Here is a 17777-nt window from a genome sequence, read left to right as displayed (position 1 = left end):
TGCTATTTGTAATCCTCATCAGAAAAAAAGACAACTGTGCCAAACTCTGCATCCTGTCAATCTGCTTATATGAAACTCAGCAGCATCAAGAAATTTTTTCTATGCTATAGAGTGGCCTCCCACAGAGGAACAAAGGAGTCAGAGAAAGATATCATATTCTTTGAGCTTCCTACACATCACTCTGCTTTATATGAAATGGTCAAAATCCCTCTCTTCTTAGCTAAATTAGCAGGTTCATTTAATTCTTGATTCCAATCAGCAATCCAGTTCACCATTACATTAAAAATGGCACATGCCATTTTATCACAACAGTAGGTCTTAGAAGTTTTCTCCACATTCCTTAGTACGTGTTGCATTTAGAGGATGCTCCCTTCAATCATACTATTACTATCCTGACAGTCTAGTCATTGTTATTCAGGAGGACTTCGTGATGCTTATCTGCAAGTTGTTCAAACTTGTCAAGAAGATCACATAACGATGACCTTGAAATCAGAATGAATGAGGCCTTTGTGTTCTATAAATCAAAAACAGTCAACACAATGCTTGCATTTTTCTCCTGGGAGAAAAGAAGGTAGCTACCTGTGGCCGTAAGCTTCTGCACTAGTAGATAATATTTGTAATTAATGCAGAACTAAACCCCTAACATATGAGGTGGAAAAAACGTGCCTCAAATGAAGGAAAATTTTCAAAACTAGTGTTCAGCAGAAGTTGTTAGAGTGGGAGAAATACTGAGTGTCAGAGAAGGTAGTGAATATATATGATTCAAAGTCTTTGAGGAAAACTTTAAAGACATTCCAGAAGAGCCTAACATAATTAGCAGTTCTGTAGATAGATACATGCATTAAAGGAATAACCAAGTAGCACATTAGAGAAAAGTGCAAGTATTATTGAAACACAGCAAAATATATTTATGCTTAGCTTGCTATAGCAAAAAATATGGTGCTTCTCAAAATTTTAAATTTGGAGTTAATGAATAGCATTACATATAAAATAGTAGCTGGAAATTAGAAAGGAAAAAATCAAACTATATTCCCCAGGTATAAATTCTTGTGAACCCTTAGGAATAAGCAACAGGGAAAAGTAACTTCTCTTACCAGAACAAAAATTATCACCTTGATAATATGGAAACCTTCAGTATTCTTTTCAGCAGTGTAACAGTTTGATCCCAGAATATGCTGAGAAACTCGGAAAAAAAAAAAAATGTCTTGGCATTCTGCATAACAACATAAAGCTCTATGGGCAACTGAAATGAATTAGGGACTGAGCAGCTACCTTCTGAGGAGAAACTGAAAAAGCTGGGACTCCAGCAGTGAAAGGAGAAGGCTGGGGAGAAAAGTGATGAAAATAGTGGTTAAAGCAGAACCACTAGTTCACTGCATCCCATAATATGAGAATTTGATAAAAGTAATAGGACAGCAGTTTAAAACATACCAAACGAAGCATTTCTTTAAACACAAGGTAGTGGGCTTCTGGAATTTGCTGTCACCTGAGACTGTAGAAGCAAACACTGACAGCAGGTTCAAAAAGGGATTAGACAAATAAGGGACATCTCCATAGAGTAGGGATGTGTTTCTCATGTCCCTAACACAATAATGGTGTGTCAAGTGAAAGAGGAATGGACCTCTGAAAATGATGGGGCTTGTTACTCACCATGGATAGACTCCTATTGCCACTGCTGAAGGCCAAAAACTGAGCTGGAGGGACCTTTGTTTTGACCTAGTCAGGCCTTTCTTACGTTCTTAATGTGAAACTAAGAGCTCTGTTTAAATGCAAGCGCCAATCTGATAGGCATTACTAATCCTAAAAGTGACTATAAAGCTTGAATAGTTAAATTTGTTGTTAAAATAACTTTCTTAATAAATCAGCATCACTTATCTTGACCCCATGAATGTCTAAACTGGGTATTCCTAGTAAAAACAATTCCAGTAAATGATGTCCTCTCTTTACAGGAATGTTGCTGCTTTCTGAATTTTAAGAATTTATGTTTATCTTAAATATATGGCTTGTTTATTTTAAGATTCTATATCATATCACACAAAGTGAAAGTACTACGTGGTTGTATGCATTTACAAATTTACAGCCAGCCTTAACCTGTAAACTATCATACATGTATTACAGATCATTAGAACTACAGTTAGTGCCAATAACATTTCCCATCAATAACACTCTGCTTTATTTTTACATTTATGGTGTAGAAAAGTCCAGGCTATAAAATTTGTGGGTTATTTGGCATAAAAAAGAGCTGATCATGTGAGGTTTTGCTGTGAATGAACTTACAAAAGAGCAGTAGATTTTCAGCACATCAGCTATAATTATACACAGATGCAATTCTTTCTCCCTCTATTATTTTAACTTTTAGAAAAGACACCCTATTTTTTTGTCTGGTTGTTCATGAGAAATATAAAAGTAGAAGACAAAATATGTTTTTCAAGCACGTGTAACATGGCTATCAGTAATCTTGTCTTCCAAATACTAAAGAAATTGAGTAAAATAACCCTGCTTCTATAGAAATCCCTCAAAACATTCATCCTGCCACACCAAGAAAAAACAAAACAAAACAAAACAAAAAAGACAAATGTTCTAAAATGAATCGTTCTGGACTCTGTTTGACTAAAGAGAAAAGGTTTGGTTCAGGACTTTTTACTCAATGACTAAATTACATACCTTTGAGCCATGTAACGAATCTTCAAGTGCAGAGAAGCCTGCCTGATCTCTGTTTCCATTTTGAAGTTCACTTTGTGATGGACTGGTTTCCAGTAAGATTCACAAAGCCCACCTAGGCTGTGCTCTGCAGCTAGGTCCAAGTGAGTCACATGAACTACGTCTACATTCATAAGTAGTGTAGGCTAATAAGAAAGGATTTGAAGTGTTTGTGTTGAGAGCTCAACATCCACAACACACGTATCAGGCAAGTTTAGTTAGGGGTATTTCTAACCTGGTCGTGTAGATGGAGAGCGTTAGGTGTGCTTTTGGAGCATATCTTCTGGTTTAATCTCATCCAAAAAGAATCTCATCCCTGTGCTTTGAGACTGCTTTATGATGTGAATGAAAGCATGGTAAGTTCCACAGAAGCACATGCTAAAATGCTAATGCTGAAATGCACCCATGGGAATCATCAACATTCAACATGAGTTAGAATTCAGTACTTTCGGCACAAAGGTCTTTCATGGTCTGCGTTACTTTCTAAAGAGTAAGTAGGTCACGTTGGGGAGGGATTTGCGTCTGAATAGTTCTTTAACCTTCCTTTATTACAAGACCGGTTAAGGCTAGGGAAACTGTTGGGTATCTGAGCAAATATGAACTTCAAGGAACAAAAAAACACTTGTTTGCAAATATAAATATTTGCTTTAACTACAGTTATCCACCAGATGGTGTCCCACAACATACCGTTCAGGAACTGCCTGAAAGAATGAGGAATGGTTCTACATCTATTTCACAGTTACCAACACTGGAGTTTTGAAACACGTAAATATTTTTCAATACTTTAACGTTCAAGGGCAAATATAAAATTTTATCAAAATGCCATATCTGGAAAAATCATGGTGAAAGGTGCTTTTTATTGGTGCAGTACCTTGTGCCCATTTTTTTGTCTTTCAATGAGCCATGGAGGCAGGAAGCTGTCAAGTGTCCATATTTTTTTAAGTGTAGGAAAACTGCGTGGTGTAGAGACTATTGACACTAAAGGAATCTATTCAAGCTGATTTAGTAGGAGAAGGTTGGGCATATGTAAATAATAAATAAATAATCAACAGTCTAGTCAATGACAAAATTTTGAAAAAGGGTAAAATAGATCCTTTTGATTACTGACTCAGCAGTTGAAGAATGTTGCCCATACCCATCCGTGTTCCAGACAAACTGAAAAAAATGGTTTATCTCTTTTCAGGACAAAAGTCAGCACAAAAGAAGGATCTTACAATGGAGAACTCTGGTGTATTTTCACTTATAGTATCCCACTGAATCTGTAGTAACAACAGGGAAAAGAAATGTGACAGACTAAGAAAAATCTCATGGAAAGGCACAAAATGAAAACTATATGTATCCTTAGGTGGCTTAAAATGTCATCATTTTACTGCTTTTGTTCCTTGGTATACACCTGGACCATAGCATTTTGCTAGCGTGTGGGACATCCATGTAATTGCTAAGGCCTTCTGGAGATTCAAGAGTTTGCCCTGATGGAATACAGAAGGAATATACCCCTAGAGGATGGAAATTTTGGTCTGCACCTGCAGTACTCTCCCAAACATGTAACCTTGCCCCCAGTTCATGTCAAATGACACCAGCCTTCAAGGAACACATTAGTTGCATGTTCATGAAAGCACCAACCTCCTGATTTATGTCTAGTTTTAGACTTATTTTTTTAATGATTCCTAAGAATCAAAGACAACATCGTTATTAGTTATTCATAAAGCAGCACCTTCCAATGAAATCAATGCAATGATTCTGGAATTTCTACTGTAAGATGTTTCTAGAGAGAATGCATAAATGGATTACGTGGAGATAAAAATGGCCAGCATCCAATGAAAAATCATCAAACAACCTGAAAAGGGCACATTTCTTGTTATATATTCGTTATTGTAGATAAAAACAGAAAAAAAAAAAAAAAGACATGATAAAAACATGTCAAAAAACAGGAGTGAAGGAGGTGAGGTGCCTCCCTCCCTCTCCCCCAGTAAGTAATTTTCTAGCAGAAGCTATCTGCATTATAAAAGAAACCTTGTAAAAGGTGTGGGCACATACAACTGTTTTTATCAAGGAATTATTCACTTTATTCACTTTGATACTGCTGAGAATTTGACAGCACTATTCTTAAATTAGATTTTTGTCATGAATACCTCGATGTTTTGTACTCTGTGTACAGTAGGCCTCATACCATATTCTTAAAGACAAAAATAATTCTTTTGTTTTCAGCTGAGTAGCTTGGTAGGACTTTGATAGACTGAATAGTGATGAGGGAGACATACATAAATAAATAAATAAATAAATAAAGACTTAGAGATTGCTAAAATCTAGCATGCCTGTACCTTACAAGGGAAAATATGGGGTGGTAGTGTAGGGAAGAAATCTTTCTGGGACCAAATGAAAGCTCCATACAAAAGTACCTGGATGTGTTTCATATAATTGTCTAACAATCTTCTCTGACCTTCCAATATTAAAAAAATCATAGGGAAATGCAATAAAATTGGATCCATGTTCTGTTTATTCTTCTATTAAAAAAAGAGTAACAAATAACATTTAAAATACTTCTAGTGTGTACATAGTTTTGCAACACCTGTAGCCTTCAGAATGAATAACTTGCATATTTTTGTGTGGCTTACATGGCCTTACTGGGAGCTAAGGAGAAATAGTGTCTTGCTTTAGTGGCTGTCATTTTCAGACAAATGTAAGGCTGGTAGAAATGAAATCATCCTGGTGAACCAACTTGTGTGGACAGCTGACTTCCTTTAGCTGTTTTAAAGACTTCAGCCAAAATCAGTTTTTCATTTTTTATGCTTCTCCTCCAATATAATCCCAGGAACAAGAAAAGTTTGCATTCTATCCACATAAAAAGAAATAGAGTGCTTTCCTTCTGTTCTTCTAAACACTTATGCTTGAGACAAAGAAATGCTGTATAAAAAATTGTACAGCCTGTGGCACAGAAAAATACACAACTTGGCCAGTAGGCCTTGTGTGGAAGAGAAAAAAAAATAAAATCATGAACAACAGATCCCAAGAAAGAACATCAGATGTTATTATGACTTTCTTTTAAAATTAAAATGGTCCTGTTTTAAGAGAATTCTTCCAAAACTTCATACATGAAAACAAAAAAAAAGGGAAAGATTGTAGATTATAGTTGACTATTAGAAACAAAAATGGAAAATGTACATTTAAAAATGATTTACACTATTTTTATGTATAAATTATCTGTACCATATGAGTTGTGTTTCATACATAAATGTTCTATTGATAATTTATTTTAAATATTTGGATAAGGATTTACCCTTTGGCAACAGTGAGGCAGCATGGAGAACATAAACCAAGAATCAGTGTAATCTATTTCTTCTAGTGAAAAATATTTTTATTTGTTGAGATTTCTTTCTCAATGTACTAAATGCAGTTTTGATTTGATTTAATATTTCTAATTCCACATACTAAGTCCATTCTTTTCCAGACTTAAATAACTGCTTTTCAATGAATGATGCAGCTACTCTTCAGCATGCTAGATCCTGCCTCACTTATGCACAGTTTCAGCTGAACTCTGTGAGAGCTCTTTCTTCTAAAGAAGTAGACATCTGAGTTCTAACTTGTATTGAGCATTTTTGGATTTTTCAACATCCTTGATGCCAAAACATAATGCTGTATGACAGTATTGTAAGCTAACAAAATGAGCATTCACTGCATCCTCCATTTTCTTTCCACTGTAATGGAAAAGCCCATGATGTTAACCATTTGCCGAATACTATTGCTTGCATTAATTCCTTACATGCAGTACGTCTTTTCTTTCTAAATTACTGCTATGTGCAGTATTTTCTATTTTAAAGGAGCATGGCAGCCTGGCAAACAGTTGCTAGTAACGTTCAGTCTGACACCCTCTTGTAGGGAAGTGCTTTTACTCATCTGCAGCCTCACTGAGGCTTTGTACCCAACAACTGTCTTATCCGCGTTCAACAACGTACAGAGCTGGATATCCAGATCTATCTCACAGGTAACCTTAATACTCTAAGCATTAGTGGTAAGACACCTTGGCTATAATTATTCCAGTCCCAACCAAACCATTTCAACACTTTTACCTACCCAAGTATTTAGTGGACTGGTAAAGTTTACAACTAAGTGATTTGAAAAATCCAGGGTCCTGCCCGTTTTAAGCAGATGAAAAGGTATAATTCTAAAACAGTGACAGGATTTTAGTTCAGTGTTTTCATCCAAAACTTCCATGGCCCCAGGTATGCGATGTACCTCCATGTCTGCTTGTTGCTCCCGACGCAGTTCAGTCACATTTAGGTGACTGTGAATGAGTGCAGTCTGAAAAGCCTGTTGGGGTTTTTCAGGCTGAAAACCACTTTATAAATGTAAAATATTGTATTATTACAGCTGCCTCCAAGAGAGAAGTTGTGTTTAGCAGAACATTCGGAAAGAAAATTTACAGAAATTTATTACAAGCTTAATTTTGTTTCCAAACCACAGTCACTAGAGATTCAGACTGTTTATCTTGAATGGTACCTGCCAAATTTTGATGAGATGAAATTCCCCCCTCCCCATTTAAAAGAGCAGGATTGACCACAGTCATACTTCAGACTTTAAAGTAACCTGCATTATTAGGTTTTCTTCACATTCCAACTCATCTGCCTTAGGGTATTAAACCTTACTTTCATCTCTTTGAGGTTCAGCATTTCCAAATCCAAGCCATAAGGCCATGTCTAGACTACAAACTGAAAAGTGGGTTTGAGTGCAGACATGCGCACACTCAGCCACATGTCCCACAATTTTCCATCTATACTTTTGTACATAGCCCGCTTACAGCTTGGTTTTAAATAGTCTACGCTGTTGTAAGGAAAAACAACCTCCCAGTACTTGCTGATGAACCATTACTGTGATTGATTTTGCCTGGGTGCAGTCCAGGCAGCTTGCCTGAACAAAAGCTTGGCCCACACAAAACCACCGAGTATAATCAGTGTTTCTGAGTATAGAAAGTGTTTTTCCACCTCCTGGCACTTATGCTAAAATAATGCCTTGCTATTAGTTTAAGGGTTTGTGGTGTGAATTATGGGAGAGCTAGGTCTTGAGAATATTCTGAGATCCACACATGCTTGACAGTACAGATGCAAATCCTAGACCTTGTAATGGCCCCAAAGTCACAAGATTAGATTAATGAGATATTTTCAAGTACACCGCCGACTTTTGATGCTGGAGCCCAAACCAATTAGAGTTCGGGATACGGCCTGAACTTTTACCATGCAAAGATTATGTGTGCCACAAAGCTGAAGGCTAGATTTGGAAAGCAAACAGTGCTGCTGCTTCTCAGATGTGTTGCTGAAGGTAATAAGGCAAACAATGAGGGACTTCAATCCTCTGCAAAATCCCTAGCCAAAAAGGACTTTAATAACCAAGAGTAATCCTGAAATATGATTACATTTAGCAGCCTCTGTAATTCTGGGACTGTCTTCCTTCCTTTAATCTTTGTGTGTGGGATAATTAAGATATTTTGAAGTTCTTTCAGGTATTGTAGTTTCACAAAGTGGTGTTTAGTCTTATGTGGTGATGTGGTATTAAGTCGCTGCTACACTATCTATTGTATCAAAACGAAGAATGGTTAGTGATACAAAGAAGAGTCAAATAGAACTGGAGGATTCCCAAGACTGCCTTTCAAGGAAGACCCCCAGATTTTTTACACTGGCATAACTGCATGTGGCATGAGAATGAAACCAGAGCCTCGGTGCGGAATGCCTGTAGGAAGCAGTGCGTGTTGGAGGGGAAGGGGACTTCGAGGGAATGAGGGACTACATTCGCTAATGACTTCTAAGCAGACTAACCTTTTAGTCAGGAGGAATGAGAAAAAGTCATGAATAGAATAGAATAGAATAGAATAGAATAGAATAGAATATCCCAAGTTGGAAGGGACCCACAAAGATCATCGAGTCCAACTCCTGGCTCCACAACAGGACCACCCAAAAATCAGACCACATGTCTGAGAGTGTTGTCCAAACGCTTCTTGAACTCTGACAGGCTTGGTGCCGTGACCAGTGCCTTGGAGAGCCTGTCTCAGTCCTCCCTCAGATATTTGGAAAAAGGTCTGGGAAGGACTGCCACCATATTATAAGCATAAGTGTGCTGACATGAGTGATAAACATTAAGTAATGGAGAAACTGAAAAATACAAACTATTTGTAACAAGATGGATAAATCAAGTATTTTATAACTGCTATTCAATAAATATGAGTTCTGTTTAACATAGAAATGTTAATCTAATAATACAAATCAAATAAAAGTGAATAAAAAGACCACATTGGTTTCTGCATATAGACTCTTATAGTTCATATTGGCCTTTTAGATGTATCTGATGAAATACCGTTTTCCTGTGTTGGTGATGACATGCCATTGCTTTGTTACGTTTTAGACTATGAGATCTCACATGACACCTACTGGACAGATGTTTTAAGTTAATTTAACGTGCACACTGAACACAGATTATAGGCACACTGCCAGCAAATCTCTTTGTGATTTTACTGCATGGAGACTCAAAACACAATTTCTTTTAAGACAATTGAAAGATTTCCATTGACTTAAATGAGGTTTGAACTGGACCCTTAGAAAAACTTAATGCTGTAGCAAAAGCATGCATTGTTCTTCCTTACTATTTATAAAAAAAGATCTATCTTAAGCAGTTTATTGCCAAACACATAACATTCTTGACAGCGTGTTTCCTAGAATGAAAAATGAAACGAAGTGTTTGATGGCCATATATACCACTGCCCTTTGTAACATCATATTCATTCATTTTTGTTTATACTTGTTGACTAAATGAATAGTAATAAAATAACCACTTTCCTCACTTCATTTAAAAACAGAGAAAGTCATTAAAGTCTTACTGAGTAAATTAGTTCCAGTAGTTCAGTTTTAGTGCTTTTTTAACAGATCTTATAATGATACCGAGTGTTGACAAAAATTATGTTTTGGGCTGCCCAGAACAAGTATCTTGTTCTGAGTAAGATACCCTTCTTTAATGTTGTCCGTATTATTTTTTAGAAGGAGCACAAAATATGTATTCTTTGCAAAATGTGTAACATGCTACATATGTAAATGCTGTACAGTTCAGGTAGGAAGCAGGTGTAAAACTGGATAACTGGATGTAGGACAGAGTGGACTCAACCTTAAAGTTCACATAAGCATTTAAGACGAGCATTTCAGCATTTACTGACATTTTCTACAACTATAAAACAGGAATTATGCTAGAACTTCTTGAATTCCTAGAAGTAGAAATAATTTAAGTATTCTTTAAAAGAAGAAAACTCTCAGATATGGTTCCTTAGTATTTTAACAAGTTTTACAGCAACACCTAATTTGCATGTCATAGAAACCAGTACAATTCTTTCCCACTAATTTTTTACATAAATGGATGCAAAATGCATTGCCACCTACTAGTTACCAGAATCTCCTGAGAATGCTAATCTTACGAAATCTGCCCCCAAATTGCCTTCTGGACCTGCCTGACTTACTAGCTCCTTATAGCATTGTGCAAGTTCATGGCCTTGGTAAGAACCTCAAACACTTTTCCTCTCTTGAAATAACATCCTGTCACAAGCTGAAAAAAAAAATATATATATATATATATATACATCTCTGGAAAGATACCCTCACAACCCCGTATCTCCTCTGTTTGTTGCTAAAGGTGCTTCTTGTGCAGAGGAGTCAGTTGGACAGAAATGGAAATGCCAGGCAGTCGTCACACCTATGGCACTCAATAGCTTGCCAGAGTTTGCTATGGAGAAAGGAGGGAGTCAGTATGGGATACTATACAACAGGTGGGTGGAAGTGAGCACCTGGGATGCGAAAGTCTGAAGGGAAGCTGGAAGGTAGGATTTTGTGATGCTACCCACCCAGCCACACCCAGCAGGTATAAAGTCAAGAGGAAAATAAAGATTGTGCAGGTCAGAGGCAGATACCAAAGCACCGTCTCTTCCTAGCTGTTCAATACAAAGCTGGCTTGCTACATCCAGCCTTCAGGAGGAAACGTGCATCTCCTGGACTTACAGGGGGCAAAGCTGGTACCCACCAAGGAAGAATCACGCCAGGGATTTCCACCTGTAGGATTTTCCATCTACAGCAAAAACTGTTTTGTTGGCCTGATCAGGCAGGCATGAGTGTGTGAGATGAGAGCTACATATTAGATGAAAACTACCAGAAGGGAGGACGCTACTCTGTTTTTCCTCAGAGTGAAAATTTACTGGAAATATTCCTACTGGAAAACAAATTCAGATGTTGACAGTTATGAAAGCTTTATTTGTACAATGTCTCCATGCGAGGATACATTTTAGAAAAGCAACCCTGTGAAAAGCTTTGAAGAATTGCAGAAAGGCCGAGCGAACAAACAGACCGTTGTGACATTTCCCTGCTTGACTAATGGCAGCACCTCGCTTACACCAGTTTCTAACTCCAAATGGACTTAAGACTGAAATCCCCAAACAAATCTCCCTCACAACAACCGTGCTTTGCATTGGAAAATTAATGTCTTCGTTGCCTTAAGATTACAGATGTGAAGAGTGATGAGATTTTGGGTAGGGGGTAAGAGGCCTAACACACGGTGAGGAGCCCGCTCAGTTTCTTGCCACTGCTGGCGCGGATGCATCGTCCTGCTGGTCAGTACGGACAGAGCTGAATCTCCGGAGAAGTAGTCATTTTAAGTTCATCATCACTGATCATCTCTGCTGACAGCAACCTCATTGTTAAGTTGTTTTGTAACCATATCGCTTTAACTACATTTTAATTCCAAATGCTAATCTGTTGTGATCATACAGATACATAGAGCACCAGCTGAAGACTGAACCCCCACTGCACTTCAGGCTAGAGGACAGTTTTGCTTAAAACTCTGTGATTAAGCAAGCACAGCTAATATCTGTTTATTACTGTAAAGATATACCAAGAGACTTCTAGGCTCAGATAAGATAAGATAAATAATCCTTTAAAACCTGATGTCATGCTTAAGGCAGGGATTATCTTGCTGCTGTTAAACCACCATTATGTTAAAATCAAAAAGTCAAGATTAATCAAAGGAAAAATCAAAACTGAGCAGTAACATCTGGTAAGATTTTATTTTTTGACTAAAATTTCTTCTGCAAGTAAGCTCAGAAAGATAAGATTATTATTATTATTTATTTATTTTCTGACTTGGATCAAAAAAAAGATTTTGAAATCTAGACACCTACTGCTGCAAAGAATTTCCATTCTTTGTTCTTCCCTGAAGTGTTTTGATACTAAATTTTATCTGCAACATAGAGAATGGGTGGAATGTATTGAATATTCATTCCCATCTCTCAACTTCATGGCAATAGCATTTTTTAGACTCCTATCCAAATTGTGTGCATGTGTTTCTATACATTATATATGTGTACATGAGTCAACAGCAACAACAAAATGTTCTTGCTGTAAAAAAGCCTAAAAACTGTTAAGGACTTAGCCCTAAGATTTTGGAAACTTGACTCTTGGTGAGAATTTTGCCAATTCCTTAGCTAGGGCTGTAGGGTGGTCATATTTCTGTTTAGTAGAAATGTAATTTTGTTGCTTTAAGACAGATACTAGAGCATTTCAGTGACTGGACCTTCCTGGGGCAGGGTTCTATTAGCTTCTTCTGTTAGGTTTTCTTTTACTTGTGAATTCAAGGCAAATAAAGTTGCTGGAAAGGAAATCTGGAATGGGTTGTAGTGTCTGCGTAGGCAGGTGGTACTCAGTTCTGTATCTTATTTTCATTTAACCTGACTCACTCACTCATTGCACGAAACAGTTTGGGACTTAAAAAGAACAAGGTGGCTAAAACTAACTTCAGGTAGGAGGAAAGTATTAATAATTGAGACTAAAAACCAATGTGCTGAAATGATGTTCCTATGGATCCTTTGAGAGAGGGCCACAGCTAAGCCCTTAGTTAAGTCCACTTTAACGGAGGTTCCCAGTGTTTGAAACTGTTTGGGGTGATAACAGGGAAACATTCCCTGGACTGTAGAAGTTCCTATATGTGCAACGAATAGAGATTTTCAATACTGTACAAATGCACTGTAATATTTTATGTGTTCATTTTAATAAAGTAAGCTGTATGTGCTTTGTTCAATTATGTTCTGGTTTGTGTGTTATGAGTGAAACCCTGATACCAAAAGCATGGTAAGTCTGTGAATTCGTTGTGCAGGATGGGCCATTTCTGTCTCTTGGCAGGGAAGGGATTACACAATACTACAATTATTAAAATTCTAATTTGGGGCCAGGTTTTACCCTCAGGTACTTCCTTAATTTCAGTAGGAGTTGTGCATATTTATCTGATTGAAGAATTTGGACATTAACATTCTTGGTGAAGGTAACGTTTTTCTTTAACAAGAACCTGCACCAGCCAAATCTAGGATCTGAATATAGCAGGGATAGGTTTCTTACCAGGAGACAAATGTCAGTAACTGTTCTGTTTTGATAAGGGAAAGTGATTTCCTTGTAAGGGAGTGGGAGATGGAGCAGAAGGAAGGAAAGAAGGATCTTCTTCCAGATACCTTGTAGGCTTGTTTTTAAATTATGACTTCAGATCTAACAACAGGTTTGGCAAGTGTTTGCTTAGCAAATCCTGAACCTATGCCAGATTTTCTTAGCTGGTTTGTTGTAGAGTGTGCATTTTTTAAATACACTGTAATCATTTCAGACCACGTAATTAGAAACACAAAGCAGTTTACTGAAACATAGTGATATATTAAGAGTTCAGTTAATTACATGTAAAGAAACAGGACAGACTTCAAAACCCTTACTCAGTTGCTATTTTATTTGCAACTGGGGCATGTTGATGGGACTTTGCCTGCTTAACATTGAGTAGGAGTTTCAGAATTTTAACCTGAGGGTAAAATTTTCAAAAGCATTTAAGTGACTGGCGCACTGAAAATCAATAGGACTTTTACTCCTTAGGGCAACATTTTAGAAAGTATGTAGATACTGAAGTCCAGTTGACTTCTGTGTCTATGCATATTAAAAAATCCTGCTTTATTGCCTCAAATCTCAAAAAAAAAAAAAAAAAAAGCATTACATTTCACTGCCATCTAAGAGTTTCCCAAAAATGTTACCCAAATAGACAAGCCATTGTCCCTATAGTTTTATGCTTCTAAAACCCTGTTTTGTTTTTATTTCTTCTGTATTCAGAAAATCATAAAACATACTTCGGGTGATAGTAAGCCACATTGTCTTCAGTCAGGTCTTAAAATCTTACTACAAATGCTCAAGAAGAGGTGGCGATGATAATTAATGCAGGCAGTTCTTCACTCTGCTGCAAATTTGCCTTGAATTTCAAAATAAACTTAAATATTTTCCTTTTTTTAGTCTATATTTAAAGTCTTTTTTTTTTTTTTTCTTGATAGAAGTGATGAATTGCTTCCTTTGAAGGCAAAGCCTGACCTAAATTATTCTGTCTACATTATGTATAAGAGAAAGTAGAAAAAAAAATAAAACTGCAGTACAAAATCTTAGGGAGAGGAAGAAGACATAAATCAGACCTAATTAACCATTCCCATTAATGACAATATATGTTGTGTCTTCTGTTGGATCACTCAAGTGTAATTTAATGAGAAAATTTAAAATGGACACTTAATTTAAAAAAAAAAAAAAACAACAGTATTTAAAAACTCTTTGGTTTGGGAATTTGTGGGTGGGGGTATCTGGCTAACATGATTTCTGTGTGAGTTTTAGAAGTATGCTAACTTGTTGCACAACAGCTTACAAGTTCCCAACAGTTACATTTATTACAATTTTACCTCACTTTCAGACAAGTTCTCTTATCACGCTCCAAATCACATTTTATGCTGCTTTGAAGTACATTACTAATATGCTTATTGCTTAACAGAAAATAGCCTGACAGTCATTTCTGTTTTAAGGTGCAAAGTAATAAACGTCAGTCTCCTTTTTTTGCAGTCATTTATCTGAGCCTGTACTTTGGAAACAAGTCAGAAGTGCAGTGCTCTAATGGTCTTCTCTTTGGGTCTAACAATAAAAATACAAAAATTAATTTTACTCCTTTCTTTCCACGCAGCCATCATTCTAATCCAGGCCCTTTCCTGTCATTATTTAAAATGGGCAGGTCCAAATTTAGGAAAAATTGGAAAAATCCTTCTTATTTTGTGCGTGTTCAGCAATCACATGGATTGCAAGGACGAGGCTCTCTGGCAGTCATTTGTACTTGTCCATCCTTCTGTTCCCTGTGGCTGTTCTGTGCTGCTCAACAGGTGTGTGCACTCCGCACAAAACTTTGCCCTTTGGACATCATTATAGTGCCTCAGAAACACGGAGGGTGGGATCCTGACAGGCTTAAGAATGACCATGGAGTCACCTATGAAGAAGGGAATTCTCTTTTGGGACCTTTACAGAGCATACGTATTGCACGCAATGTATTCTGCATACAGGGAGAGAAGTATGTGTTTCTGCATCACAGAACATGACGAAAGCACAACTGAAGGTGCGGATACCTCTGGATACCATTCCCTGTGAAGAGTGATGGATGGCTTTACCACTATATCTAGGTCCATCAGAAGCAAGGCTGTTAAGATACAAGAAGCAGTTAGGCAGAAAAAAAAAAAAAAAAAAAAAAAAAAAAAAAATAGTTAAAATGTACCACCTCATCCCTGGGTACATGTACAAACATTCAAATTAATCTGGTAAACAGGTTTCTCCCCTGAGCTTTCCTGACAGCCACTTTTCGAGGATCTGAATACATGGGGGGCTGTGGGCAGCCACGCCAAGCAGCAGGACGGGCTCAGGGATCTCTCAGAGATCTCTCAGGGACCCTTGAGAGCAGTGAAATCCAGCCTCTGTGCCCTCCACTCTGAGCACTCAACCGTCCTGACGCAGGTACAGCCAGTGTGTCCTGGCTGATCTTAAGTGTCATAATGGCAGATAAAGGAAAGAGAATTTATTGCCTACGACTCAAAGCATATAGGGTTTTATAGATCAATAAGAACATCCTGAGTTATGCCCAGAGGCAAAAAGGAAGCCAGTACAGACTTCAAAGACCTTGTGTAATATATTCCTTATGGCCAATATTACAGATTAAGCACAGAGCAATGTTCCACACAATCCATTGAATCTGACTAGAATAAGGACAGACTATGCATTCATTGTATTAGTCTGTTTTTGAGACCATGAAAGCATAGGCAACTTACAGCCTTCACCTCTGAGAACTCATCACAACCATCTGAGTCAAGGTAGCAGAAATCACTTTAAGTCTAGGAACCCCTTCTGAGCTGAGCTTTAGGAAACACCTTTTGATTGTGAGGTTTGCTCAGGAAGAATAACAAAATCTGATCGACCAGCATCCCTTTCCCTCATGTGACTCCTAATCTCTTTCAGGAAAACTCAGCCAAAGTGAAAGACTGCAAACGTTTGGCAAGAGAAAGGATAAAGTCAATTGACTGAGAAACTCCTCAGAAGCCTGCTTACCTCTCAAAGCAGGGAGGCTGACAGCGCTGCCAGAGGTACTGAAACCATGAGATTTTCACACAATATTTGTAATAAGTGGAAATTGCAAATGAAATTAAAATGTCTACAACCTACTAGTGCACAGAAAAACAAGGTAACAAGGTAATCTGTGTTAACTTTCTTATGACAAATTCAGGACTAAAATTTTCTTTTACAAAGCCTTTATTAGGCTTGTCCTGAGGTCTTCCTTCTCTGAGTGATGAGACCAAGAGAAGCATGTGACAAACTTAATGGTTTCCTATAGCCCAAATTTGAAAGGATGAATTTTAGCTTTCACTGAAAACTGAGAAGGTTAAGGCTTAGCAAGCTCCTTGCAGGCTCAGTCCTACAGGCAATCCAAGTTCCCATACATTTTTCTTGTGAGAAGGTTGTGTGCCATATTTCAAAGGAAACACCTCCCAAGGAAATCTCTGACTTTCCCAAGTCTTGTGTAATGTGGGAAAATCTTTCTAACTAGGAAGAGGTCCCCTGACTAATATCCACAGGTACTGTGGAGAACTGGAAAATGAGTTCCAGGTTTTTAATTATATTGGATCAGTTCAGCTCAGAGACTATCCTACAGGGAAGGTGAGATGTGTGAAGCTCTGTGAATACGAGAAAAAATGAGGTAGAACTTGAACACAGGCAAAGTAGACCTTTGGTTAGCTGCTGCTGAAGGAGAATAATGGTCAAATATTAATGGTTCTGTAACGTACATATCTTCTTTGACAATTTGCTTAAGGAAGCTTTCATTTTCTACTTTATTTTACAGGGAAGGTAAAATGTACACCTTCACTTCTGTGGTTAAATAAGATGTTCCACGAGAGTGAAGCTCAGAGCTTTGTCAGGGGTTAGCGCTGATCCCACTCCTCCGTGCACTGCCCCGCTGAAAGATCTCACTCTGCCTTGCAACATTCTTGTTATTCCAGAACTGGGTTGGGCTACTCATAATAGATGCAGGCAATCAACTCACTTCCCCACACACAGCTCCACCAGAAAAACTCACTTCACCTTGCACCACTCCTGTTTTTCCTGTGTCTTTTAAGCAGAGGCTATCAGTTCGGTACTGGCTGCGGATCTGTCCTTCCTCCGGCTGAAGCCCACGGTAACTTGCTCAGCGGCACAGGAGGGAAACGGTGCTGATACAGACGAATGTCTGCTTGTGACTAGGATGAAACAACCCTGCCTTCTCTCAATTTCTGGGGTTTTGACCTTGTCAGCAGAGGTAACTGATCTGTATTCCAGCTTTGCTTTCATTACAGCAAATAAAATCCAGCATGACTCTATAGATATCAACTCAGTTACAAAGGCTGTGGGACTAGAGGCTAATCTTTACATGATGTCACCTCCTGCGTGGCTGTACTTTCTCCCAGGGAAAATGTTTCCTTTTAATCGGAACACTATAGCTTTCAGTGTTGATCACAGTTGTTTTATTTATAATGGAAATCTACAGAGCGTTCACCGCTGATGCAAACAAGCATTGGCCTACTGACAGCATCTCAATTTACACTAGTGTTTGGATTTGGGCCATGTAATTTTATGGAAAATCAAGTAAGTGTGTGACACAATAAAAGCACATGCCAAAATAAGGACTATTCTTCCCTCTTTGTTTTCTTTATTACA

At 37.8% G+C, this 17777-nt stretch overlaps 1 protein-coding gene across 4 annotated transcripts in view; it reads right to left on the bottom strand.

Moving 5' to 3' along the window:
• LRRC72 (leucine rich repeat containing 72) overlaps nucleotides 1-3147 on the bottom strand; it is a 37094-nt gene extending 33947 nt beyond the window's left edge. For 3 of the 4 annotated variants that reach the window (XM_040549086.1, XM_040549091.1, XM_040549087.1), the window contains exons 1-2: nucleotides 2936-3147; nucleotides 2665-2846 (exon numbers count right to left, since the gene is read on the bottom strand). In XM_040549086.1, coding sequence (XP_040405020.1) covers nucleotides 2665-2846; nucleotides 2936-2998 — 245 coding nt within the window. In that variant the 5' untranslated portion in view covers nucleotides 2999-3147. Of the gene's footprint in view, nucleotides 1-2664; nucleotides 2847-2935 lie in introns of those variants that run through there. The other variant, XM_040549089.1, reaches the window with a different exon arrangement.
• Between the last annotated feature and the right edge of the window lie 14630 nt (nucleotides 3148-17777).

Source organism: Cygnus olor, chromosome 2, assembly GCF_009769625.2.
Source record: "Cygnus olor isolate bCygOlo1 chromosome 2, bCygOlo1.pri.v2, whole genome shotgun sequence".
Taxonomy (NCBI): Eukaryota; Metazoa; Chordata; class Aves; order Anseriformes; family Anatidae; genus Cygnus; species Cygnus olor.
This window is presented reverse-complemented; position numbering and strand designations above follow the sequence as displayed.